This window comes from Zingiber officinale, chromosome 4A (genome assembly GCF_018446385.1).
Source record: "Zingiber officinale cultivar Zhangliang chromosome 4A, Zo_v1.1, whole genome shotgun sequence".
In the NCBI taxonomy this organism is placed as follows: Eukaryota; Viridiplantae; Streptophyta; class Magnoliopsida; order Zingiberales; family Zingiberaceae; genus Zingiber; species Zingiber officinale.
Genome location: NC_055992.1, coordinates 95,146,538 through 95,169,751, shown reverse-complemented (window position 1 = coordinate 95,169,751; position 23,214 = coordinate 95,146,538). Strand labels below are relative to the sequence as shown.

At 35.6% G+C, this 23,214-nt stretch overlaps 1 protein-coding gene across 1 annotated transcript; it reads left to right on the top strand.

Annotated features, from left to right (window-relative positions):
- Positions 1 to 21,758, top strand: LOC121970236 (DNA mismatch repair protein MLH1-like). The gene is made up of 17 exons (XM_042520803.1): positions 1 to 319; positions 3,292 to 3,464; positions 3,547 to 3,619; positions 3,712 to 3,846; positions 3,956 to 4,166; positions 4,589 to 4,737; positions 4,857 to 4,955; positions 9,728 to 9,797; positions 9,885 to 10,020; positions 12,896 to 12,990; positions 13,087 to 13,195; positions 14,795 to 14,960; positions 15,454 to 15,615; positions 15,999 to 16,164; positions 16,242 to 16,399; positions 21,175 to 21,295; positions 21,402 to 21,758. The coding sequence occupies exons 1-16, from the start codon at positions 53 to 55 to the stop codon at positions 21,217 to 21,219; spliced, it is 2,214 nt and encodes a 737-aa protein (XP_042376737.1). The 5' UTR covers positions 1 to 52; the 3' UTR covers positions 21,220 to 21,295; positions 21,402 to 21,758.
- Positions 21,759 to 23,214: the final 1,456 nt, after the last annotated feature.

Below are 23,214 nucleotides of genomic sequence, written 5' to 3'. Positions count from 1 at the left end.
TAAATAATTTACTTTAATAATTTATGAGCACCGAAGTTCTCCTTCCCACGCGATGGAGATCGACGAGTCCAGTAGTGCAGCGGCGACGATAGATGAGCCCCAGGAGGAGGCGAGCGCGGCGCAGCCTCCACGGATCTACAGGCTTGACGAGTCAGTAGTGAACCGTATCGCGGCGGGGGAGGTTATCCAGCGGCCTGTCTCGGCCGTGAAGGAGCTCGTCGAGAATAGCCTCGACGCTGGCTCCACCTCCATCTCAGTTACCGTCAAGGACGGTGGTCTCAAGCTCATTCAAGTCTCCGACAACGGTCACGGAATCAGGGTATGCCACTATCCTCGATTTGATGCCCTCGTTTGGTGAGCCTAACGAGTAAACCCTCGTCGGGGGTTTTCAAAGTGTGCAGGTTAACCGACGGGCTGCGGATATTTCTTTTCTTATGATAGTTAGGTCTCAGATGCTATCTGCTAATTCTTTACGGCAATCCCTTGCTTCATGTCCATGCAGGTGGATGGAGAGTTGTTTGATGGCGATTAATATCATACTTGTGCTGTTGTGCACATATGTGTTCTTCCTGTTGGTTGCTTCTATAAATGCTTAGTTTACTCTGGGGTGCAGAAATCAAAATAATCTAACTGAGTGGAGTTTTGCCTTGATCACTGCAGTTTGATGGACTATTATTTATGTCCAGCAAGTTTGATCTCTCTATTCAATACCATAATTCAAGATCAAGCCCAGTCCACTTACTCTGTAAATGAGCTTCATTTGAGCTCAACTTGAGTCCAACTTGTTCACAGTTCAAGTAGCTCAAAATTGATTTAGGATGGTCACTCAGCTTAAGATTGACCTCAAGTTATAATTTGATCTAATAACACCTAAAAAGAAACTCTTTTTCACAGCAACAACTGAAAAAAAAATCCTAGTTTACTCCTGAAACAATGTCTTGTCTGTACATAGATTGATGTGCAAAAATGTTTAATACCTATTGCTAGATTTGAGATTGTTTCCTATAGGGCCTTGGAAAAGCATTTCTAATTGTGGGATTTTTTTTTTTTGTTTTTCCCAACAAGGTGGCTATGTTACTGAATTTAACCTAAAGGTCTGATCACAGCACCTCAATTATATTAAGGACTGAACATTCAACAAAATGCTCAATACCTTTACAGTATATTCTTCTATAAGAATATTGTACTGGATAAAAGAAAGCTATAAACAATGATCAGCATTTACTTGTCATTAAGGCAAAAGAGGTATTTACAGACTATATAGAACATAGAATAGCTCTAAAAGTATGCATGCTTATAATTCTATATGTATGCTCATATAATCCCCCAATAAGGTATTATTACTAAACACGTGTTAAGTGATCTACATTTGGTGGGCATATACATGCTCGAGATGTATTGTACACATACAGTTTGTTACATGCTTATTAGCAAGGATTTTTATAGGTTCTACACAAGTATGCTCACATGATTATATGGAAGCTTCCTGATAAGCCAAATGAGTAAATCTTTATAATGCTAAAACTCTAGTAGATCAAACTTGTTAAGGCTAAGCTCAGCTTGGCTTTGCTAAGAAACAACTTAGTACTTAAATACGTTTTCCATGAGCTGACGTGCCTTAACTAATGTTTTCATGAACAGTTGTGAACCTGTGAAATAAAACAAAATTGAACAGTTAGTATGCTGAAGTGAATCAAAACAAGCAGGTTGCTTGAAATTGGTGGAAACATATAAAAGTCGACTCTTAATTTTGATAGCATTTTCCTTGCTTTACTTTCTCAAGGTAAACAAATGGAAATGGGAAGAGGTGGAAAGATAAGACTAAAAGTGAAACCTATAAGGATAGTTAAAAATAAACTATGACAATTTTTTTAACCTCACTTCAATGATTCAAACATGCACTAATCACTAATAAAAACAATATGTTTGACAAGTTGCACACCTTCGATGTTGTATATGACCTTTTTGTTACAGTGACAGGTTAAAAATTCCCTTCATATTTCAAAATCCCTATCTTTTGTGTTGTAGCTGAGATGCTTACTTTGGATATCATGAAATAGGTATCTCCGTCACTGCATAGAGTTGGGAGCAATAGAATCTTGAGGTGGCAACATGGAAATGTGACAAGACAGAGAGACCCATAGCTCAAACTTTATGGTCCAAGAGAGTCTTATCTGCAACAAAACAGACTTACTCTAGGAATATCTTATTCTAAGAAAAACTTAAGGGAATATTTTATTCTATAGAAAATAACGGAAATAATCCTAATTAATCCCCTTTTCCAGGATCTTATCATCTTGAATGTATATTTTGCACTCTAAGAGAAATTAGTGTAGTTGAGAAACTTGATGCCTAATTATAAAAATAGAATCACAGTTCTTGTATTTATAGAATCTGAAGGATACTTAGCACAACCTCCTTGTGACTCTTCTTGAATCTCTGCACGGACTAATTCACAATGTTTACTTTAAAGAGTCTTTTTGGTCTAGTAATTGTGAGATAGATGAGGTTTCCGACCCGCCTTTGATAACGACAGAGTTTTCAAATTCATCATCATCTTACTTACCATAGATTATGATTTTGTACAAGTGGAGTCTCTACTTTGCACTCAAGATCATCGTTTCTTGCAAAAGATTCATGCTTATTTGCTTTGAGATAGAGATGTTCTTAAGAGTTATAAGCAACTTCCATTCCAAGGAATTAATGAGGCCTTTCTAACTCTTTAGTGATAATTTTGGTTCTAAGGCATTTTTATATCTATTATACTCTGCATATCACTTCTAGCTAAAAGGTTGCACTAACATAAACTACTAAAACTCGAATATTAGCAATGCTTTATCAAACAAATACTGAATGATTTGTTTTCTTGCACTATTGCACATGAGGCTGACTTGAGTAACTTCTTGTCCATTCATCGATTTTGTTTGAGACCTCTTTGTATTTGAGTCTGCTCCTGAGCAATATACTTGAAGGTCTATGCCAACTTCTTCAGAAAGATCATCATACAAACAACAATTTTAATAATCTAAAATATTTGCAATTCTATTTTACTTTTAATCAACAAGTGACTAGGTCGAGGGCGAGAGAGTAATTAGTATGGGGACGGTGGAACGAGTTGGCTCTGATGCAAAGTTGAAAAAACTTAATATCTTATTGTTAATAAATAGATTGCAATCCATGGACAATTTTGCAAAGAAGGGATTGAAATACTATTGGTAATCATCTTAGGTTGCTAAAGCAGCAGAGTGTTAACCTATGCTAACATTTATGTTGTGGTTTTGTTAATGTCAGTATGAAGATCTGCCTATACTATGTGAAAGGCACACCACATCAAAATTGTCTACTTATGAGGACCTGCAGACAATTAAATCAATGGGTTTTAGAGGAGAGGCTTTGGCCAGCATGACTTATGTTGGTCATGTGACAGTTACAACTATAACTGAAGGCCAGTTGCATGGTTATAGGTGCATTATCTCATATTTATACTTTCCTGTTTATGGTGACATTTTTATATATTATTTTAATATTTTTCTTTCACTAATGCAGGGTTTCTTATAGAGACGGAGTAATGGAACATGTACCCAAACCTTGTGCTGCTGTAAAGGGGACTCAAATAATGGTGATAAATATGTAACTGTCCAGATATTATTGAGTTTTCAAGTCTAGCTCTCTTAGCTTATTATGGATCCTCGAACAAATTTTTTGTTCCAGGTTGAAAACCTATTTTACAACATTGTTGCTCGTAGAAAAACATTGCAGAATTCCAGCGACGATTATGCAAAGATTGTAGATCTCATTAGTCGGTTTGCAATTCATAACACATTGGTGTGCTTTTCCTGCAGAAAGGTCAGTGAACAAAAAATTATTGAAGTGTTTTAATTTCAGGAAGATTACGCATTGATGTGTCTGAAGGCTTAGTATTATATTTTTTTTCTTTCTTTTCTAATCTTTTCAGCATGGTGCAAATAGAGCAGATGTTCAAAGTGTTACTACTTCTTCCAAGCTTGATGCTATCAAAACAGTATATGGTATTTCTGTTGCTCGTGAATTGATGGAGATAAGTGCTTCAGATGATAATCCTGATCAATCAATATTTAAGATGACAGGCTTTATTTCTAATGCAAATTACATTGCAAAGAAAACGACGATGGTTCTTTTCATAAATGGTACGTGTCATTGACATGTATGGCTATACAAGTACAAATAATGTCTAATGTTTTGGGCTATGATGTCCAGTTTATCATAATCATAATGGAACTTAGGATTTCTGCTGAGTTAAAGTGGCCAGTAATTTGGAAATGACTGTTTCATTTATGCCTAGAAAATTGCTATGATTTTTTCATAATTAGTATGTGTCATTGACGTGCATGGTTATGCAAGCACAAATAGTACCTAATCTTCTGGGCTGAGGTCCAATTTGTCATAATCATAACGGAACTTAGGATTTCTCCTGTGTCATTTATGATAGATAAATCTGGGGGGTGGGTACACCTACCATTTTGCGTAGAGATACAAATGTACTATTCCTCTCAAAATCTTGGAAATCAGGTTTAGTTCCTCTGCATTATCTTAAGGTTTTCTTGTTTAGACAGGCTGGTTGAATGCTCTGCCTTGAAGAGAGCTATAGAAGTTGTGTACTCTGCAACACTGCCCAAGGCAGCTAAACCTTTTATTTATATGTCAATTGAACTTCCATCTGAACATGTAGACGTGAATATCCATCCCACTAAAAGAGAGGTATGCTATCAGAATTTGCCAGAAAATAAAAAAAACTAGAAGAAACATTTTTTTAATCAAGTGATTCATTGAAGTTTATAACATAATTTGGTGGCATGTTGCTTTCTTGTTTTATGCAGGTGAGCCTTTTGAATCAAGAAAGTCTTATTGAAACAATACAGAGTGCTATTGAGTCTAAATTGATGAACTGTAACAATACAAGGACATTTCAAACTCAGGTAACTTTTATCCTTATACATATTACATACTTTAATTTTGGGAGCTGTAGTTGGTAGATGCCTCAGTGCCCTCATGCAGAAAAGCTGATAAACTAGGTTTTGCGCTTGGCATGATTGTTTGCAAATCTTAAATCCACTCAAGCTTGTTCCAAATATATAACCTAACTTATTACTGACATATTCAATTTTAGAAGCTTGTAAGAATTTGATAAGTAAATCTGCTAGTTGACCATCTAATTACAAATGAGGTGGTATTTTTATTGAATTACATTTTCTTCTGGTAAAGTGGCAGTCAACTCTGTGCTTTTGACCTCTCATGAAATACTTGATTAGAAGTTACATGCATAAGTTTGTTTGTCACAGTACAACTTTCATAAGTTCAATGGGAAGATTTCCCAACTTGGTCATTAGGGTGGGCACACTTTAGTTTATCTTTTTTAGTGAGAAAAATCAAAACCAAAAAGTAAGAGAAACTAGTTTTCAAGCTAAATTTCTATTGAATAACAATAAAACTTGTACTTTAAGAATTATGTTGATTAGTAAACATAAAAAATAAATAAACCATACTAATTAACATACTAGTTTTTTGTATACATACATATACATATTATAAAATTCTTAACTATTTGGTTCAACTTTAATGGTTTGTATAAGCTCACACTAAAAACAAACTAAAATTGATAATTTTACTTACTTTATCTACCACAACAAAATTAATAAACTATATCTGCATAGACAATAAGAAGGATACATCTTAATTGAGAAATGCAATGAAATAGTAATGTTGTGTTTACTTTTTAATTGAGAGAAAAGAAAAAAAAAGAGAAAGAAATTAGAGGAAGGGAAGAGAGGGGGAGGGTTTTTGCTCATCTTAATTAATAAACTAATTAAGGATATGTACGAGAATGTAACGACTAGAGTAAAGACTTCAAGTGGAGTAACCGAAACATTTCCAATAAAGATAGGGTTGCACCAAGGATCATTTCTAAGTTCCTATCTTTTTATACTAATTATGGACGAACTCACTACATACATTTAAGGCACATTACTGTGATGCATATTGTTTGTAGATGATATTGTCTTGGTAGATAAAACATGTGAAAGAGTAAATGTTAAATTAGAATATTAGCGGGAAACACTGGAAGGGAAAGATTTTAGGCTTAGTAGAATAAAGACAAAATATATAAAAGTTAAGTTTAGCAATATTAGACATAATGAAATAATTGTTAAGATGGAGATGATGAGTTGAACGGAACCGAGAACTCTAGATATTTAGGATCATTTTTGTAAAATGATGGAGAGATTGAGAGAGATGTCTTACATAGAATACAAGCAGGATGGTTGAAATGGAGGAGAGTGTTGAGTGTTTTATGTGGCCATAAAGTACCTCTAAAACTTAAAGGAAAATTCTATAAAATCGTAGTTAGACCTGCTATGTTATATAGAGTTGAATGCTGGGGTATGACTCGAGCACATGAGTAAAAGATAAGAGTTGTAGAGATGAGGATGTTAAGGTGGATGTGTGAACATACAAGAATAGATAGAATAAGACATGAGAACATTAGAGAGAAAGTCGGAGTTGTGTCTATTGAGGGAAAACTCCGAGAGACATATTTAAGATGGTACGGGTATGTACTACGACCAATAAATGTTTCACTTAGGTCATGTGAAACTATGATAAACACGCATATCAAATGAGGAAAGTTAAAAAGACTTGGTTAGCAACAATAAAACAAGATAAAATTTATTTAATTATATATGATGATATCGTAGGAGATAGAGCTCAATGACGTGAAAAGATCATATAGTCGACCCCACCTAGTGGGATAAGACTTGATTGTTGTTGTTTCCTACTAGGCAAATAGGGGGAAGGGGGTCACATGCTTGGAAATTACACTCTTTCATTTTGGAAATCATGTTATTCCGTAGATTTGAATCCATCAATCTAAATAAACACAACATAAGTGATATGATATGCTTCTAGTCATGCCATATTAGAGAAAGACAATTAAAAATTTTAAACTAAGCTCTTGAATGTTGCTTTAACCTATACAATGATTTCTTTATCTTTTTCACTAGGTCAACTCTGACTCAACAACATATATTAAAACATAGTTTAAACAGCAAGAGTGTGTTAAGTAGAACAAAGTACCTTTGCCACTCAAGCTAGTCGGCCACAAGTGAGCCCACTTGGGCTCGGGTTGGATTGCACATATGATGCTACCAATCAATTGCTGGGTGATAGCAATCGATTTTTAAATCAATTCAAACTAACACAACACTTCCAAATCGATGGGCGAACTGGTGGCTAGAAATTGATTGTTGTGCCTCAGCAATCGATTGATGGTGGTCAAATAGCGTGGAAAGAGCCGTTGTAGGTGTCAACGGTTGAATTACAATGAAGCAATCGATTGGTGAAGGTTAGCAATTGATTGTTAGGCGGAAATCAGCCTAACAATAGCTTATAAAAGAGGTTTTTGAGGTAAATCACAGGCCTCGCAGGTTCTTGAGAGGTTGGAGACGAAGTGTTGCTGCATGTCTTACCACCAAGAGGCAATCCAAAGCAACAAGAAAGCATCCAAAGCAAAACTCACTTAGTGTAAGCATATTTGTTTCGATTTCTTTTGATTTCATTTGTATCCTTGTATTTGGCTGTATTTGTTGCAGAAACAAGTTGTAAGAGGCTTCTCCACTTCCGAAAGGTATCCAAGAAGGAGAAGGTTTAGTGGTGGTAGATTGCTAGGGTTAGGCCTTGTAATAGTTGCCTTGGGAGGCGGCAAACCAAGTAAAATCTTAATGTTGTTCATGTGGCGTCGAGTTTCATTCAAATTTTTGTTGTGCATTCAATTGACGCAATCAAAGTTATTCACCCCCCTCTCTCTAGCTCGCGCGGGTCCTAACAAGTGGTATCAGAGCAAAACCTCTCCTTATCGAATTAACCGCTGTTGGAGCACAAAGCTAGAGGAAGAAGAAGGTCTGATTTTTTTGAAGCTCTCCAACACCAAAAAGTTCATCGAACTTATCATTAAAGTAGTTAAATGGAATTCAAGGAAGGATTTGGATATGATATTCAAGCTCCACTGCCTTTCGGATTAGGAGGGTTTGCTCAATGGAAGGCAAGGATGAAAAATTTCCTTATGATGAATATAAAACAATGGTTTGCTCTAACAAAAAGAGCTCCAAATGATAAAAAAGAAAAACCTTTTCAAAGGAGCAAATTAAGAGATCCGGGAAGGTTCACATTGAAGTCTAGATTTGTGATGATGGTATGTGACAGGAGGGTTGGAGAGACTCAAGGAAGTGATGGAGCATCCTTAGGTTTCTAGATAAGTTATTCTGCGTTGGCAATCATGTCTGCAAGGTTTAAAGGATTAAAATCTTGTCCGAGTGCGGTATATGGTTAGATTAAAACTAGAGCTCCTAAAGATATTCAATCACACTAATCTTTCAATTAAGGATGATGATGTAATAATAAGAGCGAAGATTACAGGCGGATTAAGCAAAGTGTTTCCTATAAAATTAGGATTGCATCAAAGATCAACTATAACTTCATATCTTTTTACACTAATTCAGGATGAACTACCGGACACATCTAAGATAAGTTGCCATGGTGCATGTTGTTTGTATATGACGTTGTTTTGGTTGATGAGACTTGTGAAAGAGTAAATGTGAAGTTCGAATTTTGGTGAGAGACACACTAAAAGGTAAAAGTTTTAGAGAGTAAATATAGAATATATGAAATTTAAGTTTTGTAGTAGTAGACGTAGCAATATAATTCTTAAGACAGGAGATGTTGAATTACCTATCATTGAAAGTGTTAAGTATCGAAAATTCTTTTTGCAAAAGGATGGATAAGTTGATGGAATGTTTTACATAGGATACAAGAAGTATCTCTAAAGCTTAAAGGAAACAAAACGATGATTAGATTTGCTATGTTATATAAAATTAAATGTTAGACTATGAAACAAATACATGAGCAAAAAAATGAAGGTTGTAAAGATGAGGATGTTAAGGTTGATGTGCGGACATTGAGGATCAGAAATGAGAACATTAGAGAGAAAGTCTGGGTTGCACATAAAAGGGAAACTTCAAAAGATGCATTTAAGATGATGTGAATATGTATTTAGACAACTAATAAATGCCCTAGTTAGAAGATGTAAGATTGTGACAAATATGCACATTGCACATTTATCATGGAAGAGAGACCAAAGAAGATTTGGTTAGCAATGATAAAACAATATAAAATTTATATAGATGATATAGTAGGGGATCAAGCACATAAGAGGATCTATATAGTCCACTCCAGTTAGTGGGATAAATGCTTGGTTGTTGTAATCTTTCAATTCATAGTGCTTTTTGTTTCACATTCATGATTGATAGATGATGATTTAGTAGGAATATGATATGTTGGACAGTGTTTACTAAATTTTATTGAAACCAAGTCATCAATATGCTTGAAGTTTGTGCCTTTTGAGTCCGAAAATCTCTTCAGATCTGCATTGGACTGCTCATGATCAGATAGCAGATAGTGGAAAGATTAATTAACCAGTGTTGATTAGAACTGAGACCAACCTCAAGTATTTTAAAATTTTCAAATTAATGTGAAGAATTTATCCTGTAATATGAAATTCTAACCAGGTATAGATATATAGTCACTTGCTTCTTATGAGCTGTTATGTAGACATCAGTTTAGGAATTCATAATATTTGCATCAAACCTGTTCTTTTCAATTTTCCTCCTGCTTAACCATTATTTTCATTGGTATGTGACAGGCTGTAAGTTCTGCACCAGAAAGTAGTTTCTCTATCAGAAAGGACATTCAGAAGAATCCTTCCTCTTCTGGTACCAAATGGTTTTCTCTAATGTTGTCCTTAGCAAATGATATTTTGATTCTAAGGATGTGCAAATTTGACGAATCATGTAATGTAGGAGGAAAATTCCAGAAAACGCCAATAAATCGAGTGGTTAGAACAGATTCTCGTGATCCTTCTGGAAGGTTACATGCTTATTGGTCAAATGGTCCTCCTTCACAACATCAAAAGAAGTCAGATTTGGCTTCTGTTAGGTATATAAATTGTTCCTTATAACTTTCTTTATTGGCTGTGTGTTTCATGATACATTCAATGTCAATGACAAATCCAAAGACAACTAAATTACATTTAGGAACTTACAAGGGCATAGAGAGTTGCTAAATCACAATAACAATCAGAAGCCAAAAGTTTGTTCTAGAAATACAATTTTTTATCTAACTATTAATTGAATTATTTTTTGACCAAATAATTGCTATTATTGAATCGAATCCTTTCCAATTTTCTAATCTTGTCAAATCTAATAATTTTGCCTTTCACAAGTGATTCACTATTGCAATTGTATTTTTTTTCTTTTTGAAATTACAAATTAGAAACTTGATTAAATATTTCTAACTTTGTTATTGTTGGATCGTGAAACGTCGATAGAGGGGGGGGTGAATATCGATTCGAAAAACAGTGTTAATAAGAGTTAAGCGCAGCGGAATAATAAAAAGCTTAGAGAAACTGAACACGATGTTTTTTACTTCGTTCGGAGCCTGTGACGACTCCTACTCGAAGGCCCGTACTCCGTGAGTACTTTCGTTGGGCAATTCACTAGCAATTCGAAATAATGATTACAAAAACAGTACAATGAATGCTTAATGAAAAATACCGACAAGAATTTAATAAGAAAAAGAGAGGAGCGTATTGTCGGAGCTTTGTTAGCGTCGCAGAAGCGCAGAGCAGTAGAAGACTTTTCTTTTCGTTGTTGTTCTGAAGCTCCCCTCTGACCCTTCTTTTATATGATGCTCGAGGCGCCCTGGATGCCTTCCGGGCGCCCTGGTGAGACGTGGCAAGTCCAACCAGCGAGCTCCAAGTGGCGACGCGCGATCAGGATAATTTTTGCCTCCAGGGCGCCCGGATCCCTACCGGGCGCCTGGACCTCCGGGCGCCCGGACCACCTTTTTCCAGCGAACAGCTTTCCTGCAAAACAAGGTTAGTCCGAGACAAGTAGATCCTGAAAAATAAAGTGTTAGCACAGTTTTATGAGTTTAGTATAAGAAGTATGACTTAGATTCTGTCTTTCCGAGACCGGAATCTAGTCACGATCTCGACTTAGATATCCGAAATGGATCTAAGCCGGATTGACGCCTAATGTTCCCTTCCCGGGAACGCGTCCTCGCAGTCACACCCCTCCAGTGGCTTACCTCACTTACTTGCCAGACGTCCGGTCAGCCCTTCGACCCGTCTGGACTTCTCGCTAGCTATCCGGTCAGTCTGTCGACTTAGCTAGACTTCTCGCCAAGCGTCCGGTCAGCCCGTCGACCCGCTTGGACTTCTTGCCAGCTATCCGGTCAGCCCGTCGACCTAGCTGGGCTTCGTGCCAGACATCCGGTCGGCCCGTCGACCTGTCTGGACTTCTCCTGCACACTCGGTCAGAGTGTTAGACAACAACAGACTAACTTAACTTGATTTGTCATTCATCAAAACCTGGGTTAAATCGTTAGTGCTAACCGCACCTACAGTTATCACTTGATTTTAGCCATAGGTTATTAACTCCTAATATAAAGGTATATAATCTTGAGTCGTCCTAGAATTTCGGCCTCCATCCAGAATGGTATAGAACTGGTGTCGAGCTATGCTGTTAGGGACTGAATGTGGTCCAATGTCTTGTAAATATTTATTTGTCTTGTATGCTATTTTGTAAACTGAGTCATCTGTAACCTTTACTCTAGGCCAAATGCTCAAACATTTAGCTTCATTATAATGAGCATGCTTTGATATATTTTAATACCTTTTCATTTATATCATTTACCTTAAAAAATAAAATATACCAATCACACAATCAATTGGATATATTTTGTAGTGATACTCGATGCACTTTAACATGCTAAAGCGATAAGTGTGATGTGACGAACTTAAATGAGTATCACTCATTTAATCCTCCAATCTGATTATTTCCCCTTTAAATAGACTATATCAATTATATTTATTGAATTAAAAGATACTTTACTCATTTTCCCCTTGAATGTATTACAAAATGAATCCATATAAATTTTACTCACGTAATACTCTCCTTAATTTATTTACCTTTAAAAATAAGGTAGCATTTAGATAACTAATTGAATTTGAAATTTTAAAAGACAAGCTAAAAACACTTGAATTCATTTTGACGCATACTAGAGTGTGTTAAATTGTGCCGATGGACATAGGCTAGACAAGTGAGATTATCCATGTTGATCAATATCGGGCAAGGGTTTGAAAATTTGTTCTATGTCAATTGGTATGGGTGGAGTTTTTTGTTTTGTTGGCCAACCAGGACATGAAACATGTTTGAAATGATGAAGCACTGCCAAATGACATCTTGCAACAATGGTGACAACTTCCCGAGACTCTCGATGTGACAATGAAGCTTCCACATCGTAACAAACGCTTCCTTGGAATTCTAGCAACAATGACAACCTTGCTCAAGATCAACAAAGAAATTGTGAGCTCCTGAGACTTCTACCGACTGCCATGAGCTTTCAAAATGCAGGCAACCACTTCATGAGCTCCTGAGATGCATGCAACCATTTCTGAGATCCTCTCCGACTTCATCACTGCCTAAGGCAACCTCAAAGTCCTCTTATTTCTTCTTGTGTTTGGATTAGGTGTTCCACATGCCTTTCCTCCTCTCCTTCCCCTATCTCGTCCTATTATGGTGTTTGGTTTCAGCACACTTTCGGCATCCATACTAAACACGGGAGGCACATCTTGAGCCAGTTGGGACCTGAAAATTCTATTTGACTTGAGATTTGAAACCTTAGTACTGGCTCGGTATTGTGTTTTAGTAATTTATTGGTTGGTACTTTTTGATTGTGCCTCCCACATCACATGAGATTTCAGACCATGCTTCATATTGATTTTGGCTAGTGTTCTATTTGTTGCAAGAATTGCTGTGAGACAAAGGAGGAACCCCAGGGAATCTGCAGACCTTACCAGCATCCAAGAGCTTCTAAATGACGTTGATCAGAATATTCATTCAGGTGAGATTCAGACTTGGAATGTCAATTTCTTAACCTCTGAGATAAAATTTAATTTATCTATGGGTTTGGATTGATTTATTTGCTTTATCAACACAGGACTCTTGGATATTGTAAAAGATTGCACATATATTGGGCTTGCTGATGATGTTCTTGCAGTACTTCAGTATAGTACTCATTTGTACCTTGTAAATGTGGTAAATGCAAGGTAAGAGTTTATACTTCGTTTCCCTTTTATTTATTCTAATTAAATATTTGTTCATTTATTTTTTAGTATGTTTCTATTATCAAATACTTGATCCTTGAGGGGATTTGTTTTTGTGTTTTTATATTAATGGCTGTTAGTGCAAAAAACATACAATCATTTGATCTACTATTTTGTGCAGAAAACAAATCTTAAATTGCCCTGTACAATTTATGTTCAACTACTAGTACAATGAACAATCTCATCTTACTGTATGGTATGCATTGCTGTCTGGAAAAATGCCCAAGTTAGTTGTAATCCAAATCATGTCATATGTCCTAGCTTTTATCCATGATTTGACACTGCACAAGGCAATTTAAAAACTTAGTATCAAATTTTAACTTATTATATCTGAAATTTAAATTTATGATTTATTGTATGTGGCTTGATACTTAAGTATTTTTGTTGGACTCTGCTTGAAGTTAGGCAAGTCCTTTTATCCATGAAAGACCAAGGACAAATAGGTTTTGTCCATATTAGGATGAATGCATACATCGCCCCACCATGGACAATACAATTTCATATCTATCCTGTATTTAGGACTTCATTAAACAGCTAGGAAAGGCTTTGTACCTGAGCATATTACTTTTCAAGTATAAAAACAAGTTTTACTGATGTGAATTTTATCCAAAAAGATGTAACATTTTATTGATTTTAAAAGCCATGAGTCTTCACCATGCAGCAAATGTTTACCTGCAGTCTTGCTAGTTTTAGCTATGCTTATGACATTTTTGTAGTTTTAATCGTGCTGTCTGCACAAGCTAATGTTATGGACGCCAACTAAACCTGGAAATAATCAAGGGGAATGAACTACAAAGGTGGACGGTCTTATTTGGAAATGTATCTACAGTTAAGCCTCGATTGAGTGGTATCATGTAATGACTATAGAAGTTTAAATGTTACAGCGATATGGACAAAGATACTGAATTATCTGCATCATTAATCCTTGTCGTTCCCTGTTTGCATATGCAATTCACATTTGCAAGTCTCAAAGTTCATATTCTTCAGATCTTAATAATTTTACATCAGTGTTTGTGTATTTGCATTTATTAAATAAATTATGTGGTGCTCAAGTTCATGGATCCCTTAATGATCCTTATGTCTTAGATGTTCATATGGGCTCAGGAGTGTGTAAGATATTGAAATGACAAAGAAATGTTGTTTCCATTTTGAACCATTGGAGCAACTCAGAAATGGCTAGACGTGGTGATTTAGAGCATAACATATAAGGTCATATCAACAGACAAGGTGCCTCACCTATTTACTTGCTTACATGAAGACATAAGATAATCACTCTGTATTGAACGAGATTTAGTATTGCCTAATTTGATTAGTGCTGCATCATTACAGCTCATCCTACCTAAGTTGGATTACCTGCAGTTATTGTTGACCCCAGGCATAATATCCTTGTGCTTGGATGTGTATACTTACATGTATGTGTATTTGTGCTGTAGATAATAACCGTGTCCTTTATGAGACAAATTTTCATTTATCACAACTCTTTGATGAATTTCCTTAAACTATTTATTTATCTATCATCAATATCTTGTTCCTTCGAATCAGCAAAGAACTTATGTATCAGCAAGCCATACGCCGGTTTGCCCATTTTAGTGCCATTCAACTCAGTGAGCCTGCACCAATACCAGAGTTACTAATAATGGCGTTAAAAGATGAAGATTTAAAATCTACAGATGACAATGATATGGATTTGAAAAATACAATAGCAGAGGTAATAATCATTCTTCTTCATATGCTTCTTAGTTGAACCAACTTTTTTGTATTATTATCAGTCTACTTCTTTCTACCAGCATAAACCAATGTATGGGTGGATTAAATGTAGCTAGTTTCTCTCAGTAAAATTACCTGGATTCATTGGTTCTCTTACGCCCAGATAAGCTCAATGAAATTAGTTCTGATTTGTCATTAAGAGTATTTTCATCCAAAGGAACTCCCAAACTCGTTCAAGATGTCTAATTCATAAATTGACTTTCAACTTATATTTGCTCGGGTTCAGCAGTCTATTACTCGGATAGCTAAATTTTTCTTGATTACTATCCTTTAAATCTTTGAACTTTGTAATGCCTGTTTGTCTACGATAGTCTAATGTCTTGAAAGTGAGATGTTTATTAGATTAACTTTGTACTGTAATATATGCTAAATAGGTGTATATTTGCATGTATATGATGCATACATCTGTCTGTTGCTTTGTCTTTGCTTGCCAGATGAATACTGAGTTACTCAAACAAAAGGCAGAAATGCTCGAAGAGTATTTCTGCATAAACATAGATCAAGAAGGAAACTTGATGAGGCTTCCTGTTTTACTCGAGCAGCACACTCCTGACATGGACCATGTTCCAGAATTCTTGCTGAGTTTGGCTAATGATGTATGTCTATATCTTATGTATATGTATGGAAAATTTCTCTGAAATTTCAGGAGGATCTATGATGCTTGCCTTGATAAAAAAATTGGCTCTCTGGAGTCCAATGGCCCAACTCCTGATATCTCTCTCCCGATGCTATTTTTTACTAGTTATGCACAATATGCTGGTAATTTAACTCTATTAATATTAGTATCTAAACATGTGATCCTATTCGGAAAGTCAAGTAGAAGTATACAACTCTCTGTCATTCTTAACAATTAGCATGATACCTGATGTTGATCGTCTGGTAGTATATGCATTTTAAGGGAACATTTCCAATATATTTTCTACCTTATGCTATCTTTCACTTTTCTACTTTTTAACACATTCCTGTATTCTTTTCATAGGTTGATTGGGAGAATGAGAAAGAATGTCTCCAGACAATCTGTGCTGTTCTTGGTAATTTCTATGCCATGCATCCTCCTGTCCTCCCCAATCCTGCAGGTGATGGGATCCAATTCTACAAGAAAAATCCCAAGTCAATTGACGATACTGGTGATGACTTAAAGGATGGTAATGAAAATTGTTAAACAATATATGAAGTTCCATTTACAGGAATTGCTTTAAATTGTCTTTCCTTCTTATAACAGAGAATCCTGAAAAAGATGATCTGGATCAAGAGCTACTTGCTGAGGCAGAAACCGCCTGGGCTCAACGGGAGTGGAACATTCAACATGTATTATTCCCATCAATGAGGCTTTTTCTCAAACCACCAAGATCTATGGCAACGGATGGAACTTTTGTCCAGGTTAGCTTCTTTTGTGTACTTTTGTTGCAAAATGTGATTCCTTTTATCCCGCCAATGTGTTGATATCTTTATAATATGGGTATATGGATCTTCAGTGTTGAGATCCAATAGTTGAGCCCGGTTAGTCATCTCGACGATGAATCGATGACTCTAACCGGTGGAACTCGGTATGGCGATATGGACCTTGTCTCATTTATACTCTCGACATCCCCTTTCGGTTATCGAAGTATCCCTTCAGGTAAGAGACATACCGTTTTTGGTATCGTCGTTACCGACTTAATCTCGTTGGTCGTCTAGTTATCCCTTTGGATATCAACACAACCACTTTGGATAAACTTATCCCTAAGGATAAGAGTATTAAGGTCGAGGTAAAGGCTAGATCTTATTTCCTTAAGACGATATTGCCCCGCTCAGGTGTTCACGGTTTATTGGCAATTATCTCCCAAGATACGACGACTTGCGTCTTGAAATAGGAGTACTCCAAATGTCAAACCTTGTCGAACTTTCGAAGCCTTGAAACTCTTAAGAGAGGAGAGAGAGAAGAGAACTTAAGAGGAGAATTCACAACTTGAGAATTGAGTGAGTTGAGTGGAAGACATGAGGTTTGTTTTATAGGGATGAAGGGTTTCTCCCAAGAGGTGAAAGGTTTCTTCTAAGAGGTGAAAGGATATGGGATGTGTCTATTCCTTTAAACCTTTCACTTAAACATTTTCATTATAATTAGTTTAATTGATTAATTTAATTAACTATTTACTTAATTTATTATTAGTATTAATTAATCAATTAATTAATATCACAATGACTAATCTTTTAATCAATTAATTAATCAACGAAATTAATTATAATTTCATACTCCTCAATGGTTCCACATACTCGAATTAGCGTTCATCCAACTCATATGCGAGTCAAACTTTCGTCCGATCATATTAGACCAATCCTTCTTTGACATTAATTTTTCATTTACTCGAGAAATTGATTTACGACGGTCTACTCGCGAAATAACCGTTTTATCCCTAATGGTCATCAAAATCAATTTTCCAACAACCTCCCATGGAAATTATGGATAAGTTTCAAGTCTCAAATAAGAGTTACATCGGAAGACTATTGCATCAGGAGAGATAGCTTGTGGTTTTGAACCTTTTGGTGGAATACGATCAGATTTACTTGACTGCCTAATGAACTATGCCTTGAATTGTTCAGCCGTTGGTATAAACCAAGATAATTATATCCACATAATAGCATCCTAGGCTTTTACTAGTTCTCTATCGTGTCCGTTTTGGCCATGGACAAAGCTTAAGATTCATAAGTGTTTCATTGAAGCAGCCTGTCTTCACACTTATATAAGTGATCTCCAATTAAGAGTATCCTGCAATACCCTATTATACCCTTTGTGGTATAATATAGAAATAATTAAGAATTTTTGTTCATCCTTTACTCATTTTATAGGTAGCACCTTTTGTCTCCAGGTATGAGTTGGAGTAATTACTTCTAAGTGGCTCGAATCTTGTAGCGTAGTTGTCCCTTTTGAACCATGATCTTGGGATCTCCAGTAAACATGGTTGAGTTTCCACTACTCGATTTAAATATTGAATTTTAGACTTATTCCTTTAGACATGCAGTATAATTAATCTCTTGATAGGTCTAGCAGATCCACACAATTGTCCATATTCAATGGAGATTTTACCACTAGAGATCTACTGCTTTAATGGTATTAAGTCATTTCAAAACTTACCATTTTAAACTAATGCCTTTCTCATAATTTCATAGATACAATAATGTATCATATATATATTGGCACATTGGTTAATCCCCACATTTATATGCTTCATTAGAAGGTTCATGACTTTTTAATGCTTTATAGAGATTTTTTATTTCTATCTCACTAGGGCTTGTGGTTTACCGAGAGGACAATTTTCCTCAAAATTTTCAAGATAAACCCAAAACTTATCAACATAGCTTTTATCATCTTCTCAATGTTTAAGCCACCATTGTTGAATTGAGGTGAATGTGATATAGTGAATTATTGAATGTTACTCTTCCTTGAGAAACATTTCTTGAGCTGCATTCTCTTCCTCGATCACATGGATGATCTTGCTTAGTTGATTTTTCCAACCACATTTCTAGTGTTTTATAAAACACACTTCAAGGGTCTCAATCTTGCTTAAAAGCAAGTTTTCATAACTTCAATCTTCTGATTTCACCGAGTTAAAATTGCGGTTGTCTAATCAAGATGATGATCACAATTACACTTGTTGTCAAAAAAGTGCTTAATTTAGAAAGTATGCATCACTTGGTCTTCTAATTTTACTGAGCTAGAGCTATGATCGTCTAATTGGAGTGTTGACTAGACTCAAGAGGTACACATCCCTTGGTCTTCCAATCTCATTGAGCCAAACTTATGGTCATCTGATCGGAGTGCTGACTAAGATTATATTTACTCTTCGAGAGACACTCAACTCAAGAAATATACATCCCTTGGTCTTCCAATCTTAGCGAGCTAAAACTGCGGTTGTCTAATTGAAGTGCTGATCAGGATTGTATTACTTTTTGAGAGATATTTGACTCAAGTAGTATACATACTTTGGTCTTCCAATCTCATCGAGCCAAAGTTGTGGTCGTCTGATTGGAGTACTGACCAGGATTGTATTACTATTCGAGAGATTCTCGATCTCATCGTGCCAAAGCTGTGGTCGTCTGACTGGAGTGCTGACCAGGATTGTATTATTTTTAGAGAGATACTCAACTCAAGAAGTATACATCCCTTGGTCTTCCAATCTTATTGAGCCAAAGTTGCGGTCGTCTAATTGGAGTGTTGACCAAGATTGTATTACTTTTCAAGAGATACTCGACCCAAGAAGTATACATCCCTTGGTCTTCCAATCTTATCGAGCCATAGTCGTTTGATTGGAGTGCTGACCATGATTACATTTATTCTTTGTGAGACACTTGACTCAATTCTTCAACACATGTAATGCAATCCTTTTAACTTATCTATTTTAACCTCCACTTAGGTCTTAACGAGTTAGACTCAAGTCTAGCTTTTTACTAAGTAGGCTTGATCTTCTATCTGAAGACTTTCATTAGCCCTCTTTTTGGATAGTCAACTTTGTGACTTTAGTTAAATGACCCCCACAAACCCTTGACCATCATTGTTACATTATACCCATGGTATAATTTTGTTTTCCATCCTTTTAAGGCTTGATTCTTACATAGGAAAATTCTATTATTCCTTGTGAGTAACTCTCACATTACTTGAGGTTCACTTTTAGATGCGCTAGGACATCTTTTGATAGTAACCTTAAAAGATACATTTTCTTCAACTAATACAATGTCTTTTGCTGTCATCACTTGAAAACATTTACGGAGAATTTCTCCAATTTCTTTCCAGTATGAGTGAGACCCACGGTCACCATAATCGCCAATATCGTCTTAAGATTGTTGGTATCTTTACAATATGGACATATGGATTTTCGGTGTTGAGATCTAACAGTTCAGCCTGGTTAGTCATCTCGACAATGAATCGATGACTCTAACCGGTGGAGTTCGATATGGCAATGTGGACCTTGTCCCATTTATACTCTCGACATCCCCTTTCGGTTATCGACGTACCCTTTCGGGTAAGAGACATACCCTTCTTGGTATCGTCGTTACTGACCTAATCTCGTCGATCGTCGAGTTATCCCTTCGGATATTAACACAACCCCTTTGGGTAAACTTTGTCTCTAAGGATAAGAGTATTAAGGTTGAGGTGAAGGCTAGACCTTCTTTCCTTAAGACAATATTGCCCCGCCCAGGTGCTTATAGTTGCAATCGTCTCCCAAGATACAACGACTTGCGTCGCGAAATAGGAGCACTCCAAATGTCAAGCCCTGTCAAACTTTTGAAGCTTTCAAACTCTTAAGAGAGGAGAGAGAGAAGAGAACTCAAGAGGAGAATTCACAACTTGAGAATTGAGTGAGTTGAGTTGAAGGAATGAGATTTGTTTTATAGGGATAAAGGGGTTCTCCCCTATGTGAAATGTTTCTTCTAAAAGGTGAAAGAATATGAGATGTGTCTTTTTCCTTAAACCTTTTCACTTAAACCTTTTCATTATAATTAATTTAATTGATTAATCTGATGAACTATTTATTTAATATACTAGAAATATTAATTAATTAATTAATATCATAATGATTAATCTTTTAATTAATCAACGAAATTAATTATAATTTCACACCTTTCAATTTCCACATACTCAAGTTCCTATCAGATCAACCCTTCATTGACATTAATTTCTCATTCAATCGAGAAATTAGTTTATAACGGTCTACTCGCGAAATAATTTTCTTATCCCTAATGGTCATCAAAACTAATTTTCCAACGCAATGTCAGTTCAATATATATATAATGATCTAGCTATACAATATAATTAAGGACATCATAGTTATCGCCATTTGGCAAAAAATGTAAAATATACTGTATTCTGGTGTCTCGAGGAACTTCAGGTTATGTAGATATGGAACTTGTCATACTTGCAATTTTACAACAACGCTTACCTTAAAGCTCGGAGCTAACATTAACAATCGTAAAGTGAGGAAACTTGCTTAATTCTGAATCAATTAATACTCGTGAACCGGCAAGCAAATTGGCTAGTTTTTTGTAATTCCATAGGTGCAGTGTTTTCAATATCACTTTGAACTTTCTGGCACATTAAGAACTACTCGTACAAAAGAGGATCTGTATTCAATTGTCTAAGTAGTCCCCTCACTACTATCTTCTGTTTTGATACATGACAGGTCGCTTCTTTGGAGAAGCTCTACAAAATCTTCGAAAGGTGTTAGAAAAAGCTTCTTTTCCATATATAAGGAACTTTTTGGCTAACTTACTTTTTGGCTCGACGGCTGATGCACTAATCTTGTACGTGTGTTTTTCTTTTACATGAACAAATCTCGTGTAGTTTTTATGAAAATGGACCAAACTTAGAACTCAAATGCTATTCCCTTTCATTTTTTTTTACATGAAGTCATGGCTGGGATCGTTGCTACCCTTCAACCTCAACAGTAGTTCATCATATGTTTTATAATGATCAGCTACCAGTCATATATTCCAGAGATAGTCATATATGGCGGGTGGATTTCCTCGGGAAAAAAAATCCCTCCTATCCATTAGTCAATTTCGCGGTCGGCTATAAATCTTGTGATTTACCTCCCTTCAAGGGATGGATTGTGAGAGACGCTTTGAGTGAGCGTAATCATCTTTTATTACAATAGAGTTAGTCAACTGATTTTCAGTGGATGTACAATGTCTTGTTGGATATCTGATCTTTTCCATGTAAAGGATCATTGTATTAGGATAAATATTCTCCGTGATTTATCTCTTTCGGGAGAGTGTGAGACTATCTTGGAGGGGTCATTAACGTGACATCTTTTGTTCTAATAAAGATAGTCAGCAGGCTACTTAAGCATACACTGTCTGCTACTTAAGCATACACTATACACTGTCTGAAAATTTTCATCTGCTACTTAAGCATACACTATACACTGTCTGAAAAATCTGAGATGAAAAATTTGAGAGGTTGGTGGTTGGATGAGGAGCTATCCGTGTTTCCGGATTTATATGAAGGATGCATTACGGGGGAAGATAGTTCGCCTTTAAAATTAGTCCGAATCTCATGCCTAGATATTTAGATCATTAAAAAAAAAAGTTAACAGGTTAAAATATTCAAAAGAGGATTAGGATTATAATTTAAAATAGGATAAATATTCTAGAAGTCAGCTTCGCTTCTGAGTATACGATTGTGCTTTAGATGGTACTGATTTCCAAAGTTAGTCAGGCAAAACTTATACATTTAAATTTTAAAAATAAACTAGTCAACAGGAGACCTCTGGCCACAAAGCAAAATAACAAACGTGTGAATTGAGGTCCAAGCAAAATTATAAAATAAAAATAAAGAGCAGGAAAAATTCAGCCGTCATTCTGTTTTTGGCCTATCAGATCAACTTATTTAAAAAGAAAATTAAACATTGATCACTTATTTAGAAAAATTGCTCCTGTTTTTTCCTCTCTCAAGAGTAAGAGTAGATGTTTCATTAGCCTCGGGAGATATGATAAGCTTCTTAAATAATAATAAGGATTTAAATCTCATCTAGAACATATTATATTTGAAGAGTTTAAAAATTTATCATCTGTAAACTGTCGGTTAGAATTCATTTGTACTTCTTGATTTTTCTTAGTTTATTGTGGCTGATGAAAAACTTTTATATAAGTTGGATCAGTCATCTTGGATGATAAAAATTAGTTAACTGGATTATCATGGTGGATGGAAAATTCCATGAGACCTTTTGAATTATTGGGCAAAATTTATACATCTAGATTTGAAAAAACAAAAAAAGCCACAAAACATAAATAACAGAAACTGACAACATGTGAATTGAATTGAGGCCCAAGCAAAATTATAAAATACAAATAAAAAAAAAGAAAAAAAATTCAGCCATCACTTTTGATCTGATCTTGGCCTATCAGCTCATATCTCATACTTAAAAAGGAAAAAATTGATCAACTTTTTCAGAAAAAATTCTCCTGTTTTTTCCTCTCTCAATATTTATATGTTTCATTTCTTGCTTGACAATTGAGATCATGTCAGCCACTTACTCCCTAAAGTCCTTGAGGATGATGAGAAACCACGGAGATAATCATTCACAAATTCCTTTTTAATTCTCTGATTCATTCATATTTTGTTATATAATATTTTTATTTTATATATATTGAGAAGATTCTGATTTATGAATGAAATCTTGCACTTAAAGGGTGTAACTATTCATGAACATACAATGATC